At 31.0% G+C, this 15334-nt stretch overlaps 1 protein-coding gene across 2 annotated transcripts in view; it reads left to right on the forward strand.

The window, feature by feature from the left end:
• Positions 1-1237: 1237 nt before the first annotated feature.
• The window catches only part of LOC107453355 (uncharacterized), a 41368-nt gene continuing 27271 nt past the window's right edge, over positions 1238-15334 (forward strand). The window contains exon 1 of one of the 2 annotated variants that reach the window (XM_016070146.4): positions 1238-1841. In XM_016070146.4, coding sequence (XP_015925632.3) covers positions 1556-1841 — 286 coding nt within the window. In that variant the 5' untranslated portion in view covers positions 1238-1555. The remainder of the gene's footprint in view (positions 1842-15334) is intronic. The other variant, XM_016070147.4, reaches the window with a different exon arrangement.

Below are 15334 nucleotides of genomic sequence, written 5' to 3' on the forward strand. Positions count from 1 at the left end.
ACAATCCAGTGCCACCTGAAACATCCATAAATTACGATGAATGAGAAAAGGGCCATTACAGGTGCCCAGATCTACTTAATTGTCACTCAGTTTGAATGAAAAGAATTTTAATCCTATCAGAACTGTGATCACATATGCATGATCGCGTGATTCCCCATTCACGGCTAACGGTATCCTATATGAAACGAAACTTTTTGATTCTAGCTCCCCAATATCACACGGACGAGATCTCAATTCGAGTATTATACCTCATATTACTGCGTATACATACTCTTTAGCACTCTCAGAAAGTGCGGGAAGTGCTTCTTTCAGTTGGTCCTGAATAGGTGGAATCTAAGTGGTTGCTCAATCAGGAATCAACCAATGCAGAATAATTTTCATTTATTTTGATAAGTAGTTCACAGTCACTGGAATATTTTTGGCGTATCACTTACAGTCTCTGGCCATATTATTAGACGGTCGCAAAATTCTCTATAAAATTATAATTATCAGGTAATACTATACAGCTGTATTGTTTTTACTCGGACGATTTGCATTTTTTTAGGCTTCTGTATCAATTGGTTAGCATTGTAATGCAATATGTTAAAATTAAATACAAATAGAAAGCACATAAAAAATTTCCCAAATAAGAACCCATTACATGTATGTTTAAATATAAAAGTATTGCATATAAACTCGTGCAAATCGTGTAATTATTAAAAAACTACAGCGCGTCTAATAATTTGATCTAATTATTATAATGTACAAATATAATGCTTGAGATAATAAATGTTCTATATTTATATAATATATCGTCTAATGTATCCTATCGTCCAATTTATATCATATATCGTCTCATTTAGCCAATTGATACACTAACGTATGCAAGTGCAAACCGGTTTCAGTCACATAAAAACAATAAAGCTGTATCGTATCACCTGATTATTAAGATTTTACATAGAATCTTAGAGTGCGTTTAATAATTTGGCCAGGTACTGTAGGTAGATTTTGTCTTTGATGGATAATAAAGACAAATAAAAAGAAAAAGGTAAAACCGAAAATTGCAAGTTTTGACCCAAAAGAGGAAATTTGTTTGAAAAAATGATAATTTCTTTTATTCGCAACAAAGTGAAAATTCAAGGAAGTGAAAATGACATGAAAGGATTTTTGAAATCATTAAAAGGTCGTTGCAGGCCATAAAGAAGGTGGGGTCCTGGTTCCGCTAACTTGCGCATTTTGAGAAGGGTGCCTCAACTTTTTCTCGTGTGGCTACGGTGAACGATTTCCGTTTTAAAAACTCTGTGTTTTATCTAATTTTCAACTCATTTTCGTCACAAGAAAATAAATTAATTTGAAAGTGGACTGTAGTCCTAGAATTAAAGCTTGACCCTGACGGCTATGCTTCGTTGAATTGACCGTTTACTGATTGAAGATCATCCCAAACAGAGGAGAGACAGTTGTTGATCTAATGACCCATATGAGCAAGCAACAAGTTTTGGACCATCGCATTCAGTGAATATTCTTCGAATTTCATTTAACCGTCACTTCTTCAAAGAGAGAAGTTCGTTCTGTAATTATGATGTTGTTTGTCACACTTTTAGTGTTTGTTTTGGAAACCGTCAATTCTCTTGATGTTTCACTAAAACATGTTATTGATAGTCAACCTCTCCATTTTGTTGACGGTCCTGAAACAGAACATCATGTCTTGAATTCTACAATTATTTTGAAAAAAAAAGGTTATACAATCGGACCGGTGTTTTACAATTCTAAAAAAAAGCCTGAGGAAGTAGTAAATAATCATTATATTTCACCCTGGAAAAGACCTTTTACACCATTAGAAATTATCAACAATAATCATAAAGGTGAGTGATTTATTCTCTGTGTAAAATTATGAATTAATGTATCAACTAAAAACAACATTTTTATTGCACTCTAAACGCGCTAGAGAATTCTGAACAGTCCCTGGCCAAATAATTAGACTCACTATAAAATTCTATGTAAAATCTTAATTATCAGGTGATGCGATACAGCTTCATTGTTTTTATGCGACTGAAACCGGTTTGCACTTGTTTACGTTCTGGTATCAATTGCTTAAATTCGACGATATATAATATAAATTCGACCATTGGATAAATGAGACGATATATTATATAAATATAGAATATTTATTATATCATGAATTATATTAGTATATTTTAATAATTATACCAAAGTATTAGACTCACTATAGTGTTTTAATAATTGAGTGTTTTGCACTAGTTTATATGCAATACTTTTCTATTTAAACATACATGTAATGGATTTTAATTCAGGAAATTTTTTATATACTTCCGATTTGTATTTATTTTTAACGTATTGCATTACAATGTTAACCAATTGATACACGAACGTAAGCAGATGTAAACCGGTTTCAGCCACGTAAAAACAATGAGGCTGTATAATTAGGTTAATTAGGATAATACATTAAATCTTACAGTGCGTCAAATAATTTGGCCCAGGACTGCATGATAGTAATTAAGGATAACCAACTTTGTACGTTATAATCTTTTACCCTTTAAACGTTGTAGCCAAATTTTGAACTGAATGTATGATAGCAATTAAGGACAACCTATTTCATACATTCTAATCTTTTACCCTTTAAACAATGTAGCCAAATTATGAGCTTACTGTATGGTAGGAATTAAGAACAACCGACTTCACACGTTCCAATCTTTTACCCTTTAAACGTGGTAGCCAAATTATAAACTTAATGTATGGTAGCAATTAAGAACAACCAGCTTCACATGTTCCAATCTTTCACCATTTAAACGTCGTAGCTAAATTATTAACTTAATATATGATGGTAACTAAGAACAACCAGCTTCATACGTTCCAATCTTTTACCCTTTAAGCGTGGTAGCCAAATAGTAAAAGTGAACTTAATGTATGGTAGCAATTAAGAACAACCGACTTCATATGCTCCATTCTTTTACCCTGACGTAGCCGAATTGTGAACTTCATTTGGGGAACCAGTACGACGTTCTGGTACTTTCTAGTGAATCGAGCGAGATGTAGTTCCTGAACTTTAATAAACAGATTTTTACTTTATGATCTTAAATTTTATTATTAAAAAAGTAGTATAATCCGCTTGTTATACTAGCAAATTGAAAGTAAACTTAATTAATGTCATAAGTTTGAAAACAAATATATTTAATTGTTAATTAAGAAAATTTGCCAATTGCAAAATTATCAATCTATATAACTCTACACTTATATTATTAAACTGAGGATATGATATTCTAATATTTTATAACTTATATCTTATTTAAAGAATTTAATTTTCTTAAGTTGGTTAAAGCAGTTCAATGCATGAGTTTTATTAATAAATTATTTATAAATCTTAAAGTGCTAATATATTGTAAATTAAATTCCAAAAAAATTTAAAATAAATAATAAAATAAAATTTTTAGAATTGGTCATCGGTAAATGTAGAGAAATATTATTGTGACTATAATGAAGCAGAAATTAGGTAACGTAACTGAAAATAACTTCGATAGCTTCGGATGATTTAATAATTATTAACGGAAGATTAAATTAGATAAATACTATTTTAGATTTCCTTCAGTACGATGCCGTTCCAGAAGAAAAAATATTTAGGACTACAATTCTGAACTTAATGTATCGTAAAACAACCTGCTTTTTATGTAACACTACTAAGTATTACAATGTTTTATATTGCAATGTTTATATTGCTCTCAAAATGGGGCAGTTAAATTGGGAAATTTATGAATATTGTAACAACAAGAAATAATCTATTTTTTATATTGCAGTGTATAATCTCTAAATGAGATAGACAAATTTAAAGTATCGTAACAATTAGAAATGATCCATTTCTTATATTGCAATGCTATATTGTGGTGTCAAAATGTAGTAGCCAAATTGTGAACTTAGTATCATCGTAGCAACTCGAAACATTTTATATTGCAATGTTTTACTCTCTAGACGGAGATAGACAAATTGTGAACTCAATGTATCGCAACAGTTAAACAACAACCGTCTAAATTATTAACCACATAATTTTATTGCTTTATTTGTTTGAAAAATAAGCAGATAAAGTTCTAAAAGTTATTAAGCACTATTGCTCTTTGTAAAAAAAAAATAAAAAGAAATTAATAAAAAATAAAAAGATATCGAATAATAGTCTATCATCAAAAGTTTATAAACTGTTATCGAAAATAGGGAGGGACTCTTAAACCAAGATTATTTGGAGAGGTGCGTCACAGATCTTTTATGGGAAGTGGTTTAATGTGTGTCTAGAACAATATTGAATTCGAAATGTGGACTGAGATGATAGCTTCTAAAATTGGTTGCTTTGATAATGGAAAGACAAAATGTTGTTTTTAATAAAATATGGTTCAATAAAAGCTTATATTCATTACTTTATGTATTTCTTACAATGACTTGCGAATATGGAAAGGGACAATGCATCCAACTGACTATAATATACACACAAAACTCTATTGTTTGTTTGCTTTTATAAAATTGAATTTTTTAACGAGTAAATATTTGGCTCAAGAACAATGTTTAATGAAGAATATAATTCTATTTTAAAACAATTATAATAATAAAGTTTTAGGGCGTTAAAATATTGAAAATTTAAATACCTGAAAAATGTCACTATTCCTTATATTTATAAATTACAGAAAGCTTATATTTATTGCTAAGTTTATTTCTTGAAATGACTTGCAAAGATGGAAACCAAAGGCATTCAATCTATGATTATAAACACTGAATCTATTGTTTTTCATATGAAATTTAATTTTTTGGCTGAAGTAAAATGTTCTATAAAGTGATTTTAAAATAAAGATAACAATTAAGAAGTTATTAAACGTAGGATTATTGTAAATATTTCATAATATTTTCAAAATTACTGTATTTCCCTCTTGCTTCTTTCGTTTTTCTTCGTTTTAGAAATGAGCTTCGTAATATTTACCGAAATTTAAAAATGCTACTCAAGTAATGTCTTACTTTATTAATATCAGCAGTTTCTTTAATAATTTGAAATTTTCAGTTCTCGAAAAAGGGGCCACATGTTCTTAAGAGTGATCACTATAAAAAATGCTACAACTGGCCACTGGCCAGAAGCAAAGTATTCTAATTTTGCTCAATAGTTTGTCGGAAATATTAGTTTTAAACATAAAATTTGTTTTCCTGTTTAGTTTAAAATATGAATTTATATTTTTCATAATTCATATTCTGAATTAGATTCGTCTTGAATATAAATCCACAGTTCAAATATGGATTTAGACGCAAGATATTTCATACATTATTAATATCAGCAGTTTCTTCTAATTGTTTTAAATTTTCAATTTTTGAAAAAGTAGCCACATATTTTTGAGAGTGGTCAGTGTTAAAAATGTTACAACAGGAAAGAAGCAAAATTTTTGGATTTTAGCCTATATTTTATCAGAAATATTAGTTTAAAACATAAAAAAATTCCCCTTTCCTATACAGAAAGAATTTAATTTAAAATATGGATTTAGATTTTTCGTAATCCTTATTTTAATTTAAATTCCTTTTGATTCTAAATTCATATTTAAAATATAGATTCAAATCCAAGAAATGCCTTACATTATTATTATAAACAGTTTTTTTTAATCGTTAACAAATAAACAGTTATAAAAACAGTTTTTTTAAATTTTCAATTTTTGAAAAAGGGGCCACACGTTTTTAAAAGTAGTTACTTAAAAATGCTAAAACTGGCCACTTGGCCTGAAGTAATGTTTTCTGATCTTAGCCTTTATTTTCTCGGAAATTATTAGTTTTAAACGTAAAATAAATTCCGTCTTCATATAATTTCCCGATATTTTTTACGTATATTATTTCAGTATTTTTCATTTAATATTTTTTTTCTTTTTTTTGCTCTTATTAGAGGTTTCAGAGACATCTAATAAATGGTTCAGCCCCGGGCAATTCTGCTCGTTAAAAATTTCTTGAAGAACCTCAAAACACAAAAATTGTGTGGAAATTAATGAGCGATAGTGCAGTTTAGACAAACAAAAATAGATATTTTACAACATCATCTAATGACAAAGAGAAATTAAAGAGGTCAAAAACATCAATGTAGCAATTTATTTTTTGCTGTTCCTGCCTATTATCCAAAGGATGTTTATGTTATGTCATTCCTTAAGAAATACAACACACTTTTTTATCATTGTCATAATAACCTTTTAAATAATTATTTTTACTTTTCTGAATTCGTCCCAAATTTGTATTCTATTTTTTTTTCTTTTATTATCACTCTTTTCACTCATAAATATTTGAAACAATAGACTCCAGACTTTTGATGGTGTTCTTCAAAACTTTTCAATTAAGTAAAATACGTGCAAGCATTTTGAAACCGGTGAAAAGTAAAAGTTTTAATTTTAAACTGAAAACAAAATTGGTCTGAGAAAAATTGATTAAATTTAGAACAGAAAAGAGGCTTAAATACTTAATTAGGGGAGAGTCGGGTAGCCCCGCCCACTTAAGGAGTATTGCTTATATTTCTGTATAATATTGAGTAATAATCAATATTTTTGTATGTTTCTATTGTTTTGACATCTAATTAAATAATGCAAAAAGAATAAACCAAAAAAAGAATAGTTTAACTTAAAAAAATAGAAATTTAAAAAACATGTTTTTCATCTCTTTTCAAAATGTGTCGAGTAGCTCCGCCCAGCTACAAAAATTATGTTTTTTGACTGTTTTTTCAGGTGTAAATGAAAATGACCTATGTATTGCCTATAGATAAACCTCGTTTATCATTTTTATCACAAAATTATTTTATTTAATACTTATTTATATACTTTTAGTGAATTCTATCATTTAATAACAATCATTTAATAACAACAATATTTGTTGTTAAAAATGCATATAACATTCAAATTTGAAGCAATAAGATAATAATCTTTGCAACCGTACATTTGTCGACGAAATAAAATTGGGCGGTGATACCCGACATTTATGTGAGCGGGGCAACCCGAAATCCAATTTTTTTGTAAATTTGTAATTACTCGAATAATTTTTCACATATAAACTTCTTTCTTTGTGCAAATTAAGCTTAAGACTACATACTTTAATGCTGTATGTATAGAAAAAATTATTTTTTTAGTATTAAAATGAAGTATAATCGAAACATTCAACCAATTTTTCTTAATTTCATGACTACTGTATTCAACATATTTTCAAAACTATTGTTTACCATGTTAACAGCTGCATAAAATAATTGCTTTGAAAATAATCTTTTTTTAATATAACAACTAATGTCCTATGGCCCATTGATTTGAAAAAATATTCTATACATATGAAATTGACAGTGGGCAGGGCTACCCAACTCTCCCTATATTTGTACAAAAAGCTTAAGTATTTACAAAATTATTAACTTTTACAAAAAGTCGCCAACGGAACGAAGCTCTATAACCTTGAAGAAAAACAATGAAATGAATGAACACAAATCTTGCCTGATTCGGATATGAGGATTTCAATTATGAATTTAACCTTGCTTCATTTTTTAAAATGATATTTTTTATCTGTTTGTTGTCGAAATGTTGAAAAACTTCATATATAACAGGGGATCGCATAAATGTTGCATTAAGAAAATAGACACTTTTCTATTATGAACTGTTTTCTTTGTCTGAACAGAATATGATGAGCCCCATGCGATGACATTTACTGGCATGGACACCTATGCAACTTTAATGATAATAACTGCGGAATCTGCTATTTGCAGCAAAATTTATTCGATCCCCTATTACGTATAATGTTTTTCTTTCGACAAAAAAAAAAGGCTAAAAATATCATTTCAAGGAAAACTGGAGAGAGAAACCGATTTGAAATCAATGACGTGTAAAATATCCAATAAAAGATCGTAAAAAAATTTCTCAAATCTCATTGATGGAAAAAAAGTGCCCCGATTGTAATTCATTTTTAGGAGACCAAAAAATTCATTTTTGAAGTAACTTTTCAAGTTCTAAGATATTAAGATAGAAATTCTGTAAAGTTTTGATAGATATACAGTCCCTGACCATATTATTAGACACACTATAAGATTCCAAGTAAAATCTTAATTATCAGGTGATACTATACAGCATTATTCTCTTGACGCGGCTGAAACCGGTTTTTACTTGTTAGCATTGTAATGAAATACGTTAAAAAAATAATATATTAATGCAAATAGCAAGTATATAATATATATATATCCTAAATAAAAATCCCTTAGATGTGTGTTTAAATATAAAAGTATTGCATAGAAACTCCTGCAAATCGTGTAATTATTAAAACACTACATTGCGTCGAATAATTTGGTCTAATTATTATAATATACTAATATAATACCTGATGTAATAAATATTCTATATTTATATAATATATCGTCTAATTTATCCCACCGTCAAATTTATATTAACTATCGTCTCATTTAACCAATTGATACACGAACGTAAACAAGTGCAAACCGGTTTCAGTCGCGTAAAAACAATAAAGCTGTAAAGTATCACCGGATAATTAAGATTTTACATGGAATCTTAATAATTTGGCCAGGGACTGTATATATGTACAGAAAATTGCAACACCATGTAGGAACTATGCAAATTGAATCAAACTTACATTAAATAATAATACATGCAAATGATTAGAATTACAAAGTGATTGCAGATATGTGGAGCAAGAACCGATGATGGGTCTTTTCCATGCATGTAAAGGACAGTAAATATCAGTTGAAATGAGTTTTCTGTGTTGCGGTAAACGTTTAATTAGAGGTCAATATACCTCGTCAAAAGTGGCAACGCCATATCAGCAACTGACGGAGTTCGTACGAAGCCGCATCATCGATATTCGAGAGGGCCCGCACGCTGTGTTATGTGTTTAGAAACGTGCTTAGAAAAAAGGGACACAGGAAAAACAAACAAGACGGAATGGGGCATACAATAGCACAACATTTTGGGACAACAGTCACCTTTCCGCATAGCTGTTTCGGACCGTATAACGTCCTCTCGTGTGTTAGCACAACGTTGGAGCACGACTACATGTTGTCTAGCTCACCATCTGCTGCAGCATCAATTGCGTACAAGAATTCCTTTACTCGGGATTCCTATATATCTGAATCACAAACTCTTCCGACTTCAATGGGCTCAGCAGCAGGGTTTATGGCTTTCAAAGTAGTAACAAATTGTTTTCTCCCACATATCAATCTGCAATACAATGATGAAAGCGTCAGATGTTACAAAGGGGAGCGTCTGTTCGCCATACTGCACAAATGGGGTGTGGGGAGCAATGTCAAAAAATGACAGATGTCAAAACAAATGCCAGACAAATGTCAAAAAATGCTCTCTCAGTACCCCGAAGGTTTTGCAAAAGTCCAGGAAGAAATACACAAATACATAAAATCACGAGAACATAATACAAAAATGAGAATACAAAACTCACAGTAAACTAGTCAAACAGCAAATTCATGAAACTAACTCAATGTAAAAGAAACATTGGAAATAAAAGAAAACAACGCCCCCTATTAAAATGTGCATCAGTAGGAAGAAAAAAGGAAAGATTGCGTAACAGATTAATATAATGCTTAACTGGGGCTGCTCAGTCAAGACTTTCACCCTGTCAAAAGAAAGAAATAATAAACTAATATTCCTCAATCATTATCCTTGATTAAAATTATAACAGTAATTAAAAAAATTATTTTTTTCTGTAACTTTAATACTAATTTGTGCAGTAGAATTTTCAAAAATTTAGTTTTTTTCTCAATTCTTAAGAATTAAAATAACGTTGAGTGTTTTCAGGAAGCAAGAAATAATTTTTTGCGAAATAATGATTTTCCTTTTAATTACTGTAATGTTAAATTTTTGATTCGGAATATTAGTTTATTATTTCTTTCTTTTAAGAGGGTGAAATTAAAGTCTTGCTGCCCAGTTAAGCATTATATTAGTCTGTACTGTAATACATTTGCAGAGAACGCTCTATTAAGGTTTAGAAAAAGATGTTTGAGTGAAATATTGTATTATACCAGTAATTTATCTATATAGTTCTTAAACTGTTAAGCGGGATACTTTTAAAAATCAATTTATTTAATATATTGATATATTATGCTACATCTGAACATTTTTTAAGTAACATTCAATTAAGTATGCTCCGCAATTATCGATTAGTTTAAAAATCTATATTTGGAAAAAAGCAAATAGAAATTTATGTAAGTAGGTAATTATTTAAAAAACTTTTTTGAAATCTAAAAAATAGTTTTTTTTTAACTTTAACTCTAAATTAACTACATAAATTTACTAATTCATGGTACGCTGCGTGCACAGTATTTCGTAGAACTAGGTTACAAATTGGTTTACTTGAGGTTTATAAAGTAAGAAATGCTACTTAACCCATTAATGCCCAACACATATTCTATAGCGATTTTATAAAGCAACTTTACGATAAAAGTGATAATACAAAATGTTTAAACCAAATGATATTTTCTTCAGTTACCTATGAATTCATCTCTGAAAATTTGCTGTAGTGTCCAACTGAACACAATTATAAATTATTTTTATTATTATAATTTTATTACGGTAGACATAGCTATCTTGTTTCTGCAAAATAATAATGAGACACTTGCGCCACCATGTTTTAGTTTTTTGAAGAAAAAAGAAACGTTCCTTTTGAAAAAGATACTAAGCACAAATGGGTTTATTTTAAATTCGAACAAGACTTTTTTCTTCGAAAACTATTTGTTTTTGTTGTTATTCATCTAACACAAAATTATTAAAAAAAATTACTTTATTTAACTTTTAGTTATCTTAAATTTTTTTTTCAAAATTCGAGGAGTAATTCACTTCAAAATTCGTTGTAATTCACTTCAACAGATAAAATATTTTTGCTTCAACAAATCTTTTAAAAGCACTTTCTTTTTTTTCTCCATTCTCATTTTTTTTTTTTTCATTTCTTATAACACCAGGCGTAACAATTGTTCTTCGGTTGATGAAATTGATTGATCTTGCCGAAGGAGATATGAATTTTGTGCTTCGGTGAATTTCAACGATTTCCTTTTTTTTTTTTTTTTTAACTTTGCAAATAATTCATTTTTGTTTGATCATCAATTTGCAATGTACCTTTACATGAAAGATGGATTACAACGAACACTCCTCGTTTCAAAATAAATAGAAATAAATTAAAAAACAATAAATTACTAAAGTATTTTATAGGAATTAAAGCTTAATAGTAATGAGAAAAATAGTTATCGTTTCAAATACACAAGTGGGCGACCTTTGTGCTAAAATACAAACTAAGGCAAACAATGTTAAAGAGCACAAAAATATTCATAAAATACGGACAGCTGTTTTGGATGCTCAAATGGCAACCTTCATCAGTGCAACAGAAAAAAATGTTTGCTTGATATGAGTGGAATCTCGGAGTTTGGCGCGAAGCGCCACTAACCGATTCATCTATACCAGTTTGCTTTAAGCTCTCAGGTCATAGGAATATTAAATCTTATGTTATAATAGGGTATAGGGAGAATTCCCCCATCGTTAAATGCAAATAACAAAATAAAAAAACAAGTAAAGAACTATCAATTGGATATGATAACACAAATTGAAGGTGCATTATTAAAATAAGACAAGATTAAGATAAGATATATACATAATATTTACATAACTATTTACATTATTATGTTATACTAGCATATGACTTATATTAGTGTATGGCTCTGCTATAACAGTGACCCGGTCGTCCTGGTATTCAACCACTCGTACCGAGTTACTCACTGTACTAAACTTAATGGAGCTATGGCTTGCCCAGATCGGACCCTTTTCACAGAAAGAAATTTGAACTGAACTGAGTTCTGTTACAGTGTACCTGTTCGCGAAGCGGACACTTCACACTTTCATCTGTATTTGTGCCCGTGGGTACCTGTATTAATGGCATTGCAAGTGGGTAATGGCGGTGAATTGCGGTGGCGATGGTCAGATTAAATCTGCATTTAATTTACACGCATATTTAATAAAATAATAACATGATTAAATAACACTAGCGGATGGTTAAAATTCGTGCAGAAAGAAATGAGAGAAAACAGGGTAAATATAGAGAAAGATGACGTCACAAGAGGGTTTAGAGCAACGGCCCATGGGAGGGAAGGGTGAACGGATGACGACGAATAGGAAGCAAAGAACAAAAAGGTGGTTAGTTTGGTTTAATCATAGATTTCCAAACAGGAGAAAGATAAGGAGCGCTGGATAGGTCATTGACTAACAGTTTGGAATTTTTGAAAATATGATAAGACTCGTAAAAATCTAAATCAGAAATTGAAGAACAATTTTGAATGACTTCAGCAGAAGAAAAATTAAAATTATGATTGGAGTCCCAACAATGTTGGGCAATAGATGTACGTGCCGTGTGAAGGAACATGAAGCTTATGTCAAAAAACAAGAATTTAAACGCTCATATATTGCTCAACATTGTTGGGACTCTAATCATAATTTTAATTTTTCTTCTTCTAAAGTCATTCAAAATTCTTCAATTTTTGATTTAGATTTTTACAAGTCTTATCATTCCGATCACCGATTCAGATTCCAGACACGGTCGAAGAAGGATGTCCTCTTTCGAACCGGCTATCATGAACGACGACGGGACTACTGGCAAAGGACAGTCCGAAGACAGTTGCGGGGGCCAGACCCCCGAATGGTCGGGCATCTCGGGCGCCTTTAGCTACCAAACATCTCGAGCTTACCCATTCACCCCAGCTCTTATCAGAGCTCGTTATTGACCGGGATATGGGAAGCGCGGCTCAGCCTGGGCCACGGGATGCGGGACTGTCCGGCGATCGTTCGACACCGACGGGGACGGCTACGCCAGAAGCGCACGGATCGTCTGAGTGCTTCGCAGAACCCAACACGGTTAGGTTACAGGCAGATAATATAAAAAACATCGATGAGGTTACCTCGAACGTGGAACTATTTCGGATCTGCGAAGAAATCTATCATAATGCTATGACAAAGATAAAAGATGATAACATCCAAAAAATCATCGAAACCCAATATGGAATAGTCAGAAAGTTGTTTGACCAATTCAGCATGAAAATAAATGAAATAGAACTGTTAAAAGCAGAAATTGATAGATGGCAAAGAAATTCAGAGTCGAGTGGCGGCCGTAAAAAGCCTGAGAACCAAAATGATAACAATTTAAATAAAAACCAGCCAAAATTAAATAAAATCTCAACACCCAGAAGAGAGAAAGAGATAATTATCCCACTTGGAAATAAATTTAGCATATTTGCTACCGAAGAAATTGAAATAGAATGCAATGATATTATGATCATAGAAGAAATAATTCCTAATAGAATGAAAGGAAAGAGGAAAGCTTCTCCCGAGAAAAATAACTCTATAGAAGCAAAAAGATAAGCTACAGTAGACGATAAAATCACTGTGGTTGAAAATAATGAGTCAGATTCTCAAAATATTGAAAGAGACAATGAAATAAAGGAATTAGAATACGAAGCACCAAAAAGAACAATTTGAAATCCTCCTATCATAATCCTCGTCTCAACTGATCATGTCCCTGTAGTCGCACTTATCGGAGAGACAATACAGTATACTCTAAAGTCACAAAGAAAACGAACTAGTACCTTTATACTAATATACTTACGACAAAGGATGACAACCCAGAACTAAGCTCAAATGAAGACATTAATGACGCCATAAATAAACTCACCAATGACCTACAGCTAGCCTTAAATGATGCTACAAAAACTAGCATAAACAAAGACAATTATATGAGGCTACCTCAAGAAATTAGAGAACTAATTGAATATAAAAATTATATCAGAAAGAAATGGCAGAAAAATAAAAATCCAAATGACGAAGCTGAACTTAATAAACTGACTAAGGAAATTAAGAAAAACTGCCAAATTCATAGAGAGCAAAACTGGCAGGGCAAAGTCGCCAGCCTATGCACAGAAGATCAAGCTATATGGCGAATGGGAAAAAGCCTAAAAACAACTAAAACTGTAAATAAACCTATATTACACAATAACACAAATGTATATAAAGATGAAGAAAAACTGAACATTTTCGCAGACTCTATTGAATCACAATTCCAAATCAATAAAGAACCCTCGGATGTTGATGAAGATAGAATTGCATTTAGTATCTATAACAACTTCTTTAATGATCACAGTAATTATGTTAACACTATTGAAGAAATAAATAAGACTGACATCATTAACATCATTAGAAAGTTAAATAACAGAAAAGCACCCGGTGAGGATAATATCAACAATATTATAGCAAAATACCTCCCAGATAACAAACTGCAGGAATTAACCAGCATATATAATGCATGCATTGGAAACAAAATATTCCCAGATGTATGGAAAAATGCAATAATTATCCTCTTCCCTAAGTCGGGCAAGGACTCGAGAATAGCCTCAAATCATAGGCCAATTCACTTATTACCGACATTTGGCAAAATATTTGAAGGGCTCCTACTAAATATACTACAACATCACTTAAACTTTATACCAAAACAACAGTACGGCTTCCGAAAAGACCTTTCAACGACGAAGCAGTTAACCAGATTAATTAATTTCATAAGTGATGGAATTCATAAGAAAGAAACTACAGCCCTGCTTATGTTAGACGTGGCGAAAACCTTCGACCGCGTCTGACATACAGGGCTAATCACAAAGCTAATTAAAAATAAGCTTCCACCAGACTTAATTCACATTATCAACTCTTATCTCAGCAGTAGAACTTTTCAAGTTAAACTTAGCAATAAACTATCAGATAAAAGACAAATTAGAGCCGGATTCCCGGACCGGCACTCTACCTTATATATACTCATGATTTCCCGGTAGAAGAAGGAAACATAAATTATCTAATTGCATTCTACGCTGACGATACAGCACTAGCTACAAGATCAGTAAACCCAAATCATGCTGTAAAGAAGCTAAATGACTATATCCCAGTCATAGAGGACTGGTGCGCTTGTAATAAAATTTCTATCAATACAGATAAATCTCAACTACTAGTAATCAGAAGGAAAAAGAAAAATAAACAAATCACAGATAATGCCATTCTATTCAATAATACTATTCCAAGAGTCACAAAAGCAGACTACCTTGGACTAACAATAAACAATAGGCTAACATGGAATAACCATATAGAGAAAATCTGCAGCAGAGCCATAGCAGCCTACTCAAGTCTAAGACCGATTTTGAACCACAACTCTAATTTGCCCTTAAACCTCAAAAGGCTTCTTTATATAACACACATAAGGCCTATCATTACATATGCAAGCCCTGTCTGGAATTGCATCACTTCTACCCAAATTAAAAGAATAAATGCAGTACAAAATA

Source organism: Parasteatoda tepidariorum, chromosome 12, assembly GCF_982258835.1.
Source record: "Parasteatoda tepidariorum strain Cologne lab strain chromosome 12, Ptep-v5.0, whole genome shotgun sequence".
NCBI classification, from domain to species: Eukaryota; Metazoa; Arthropoda; class Arachnida; order Araneae; family Theridiidae; genus Parasteatoda; species Parasteatoda tepidariorum.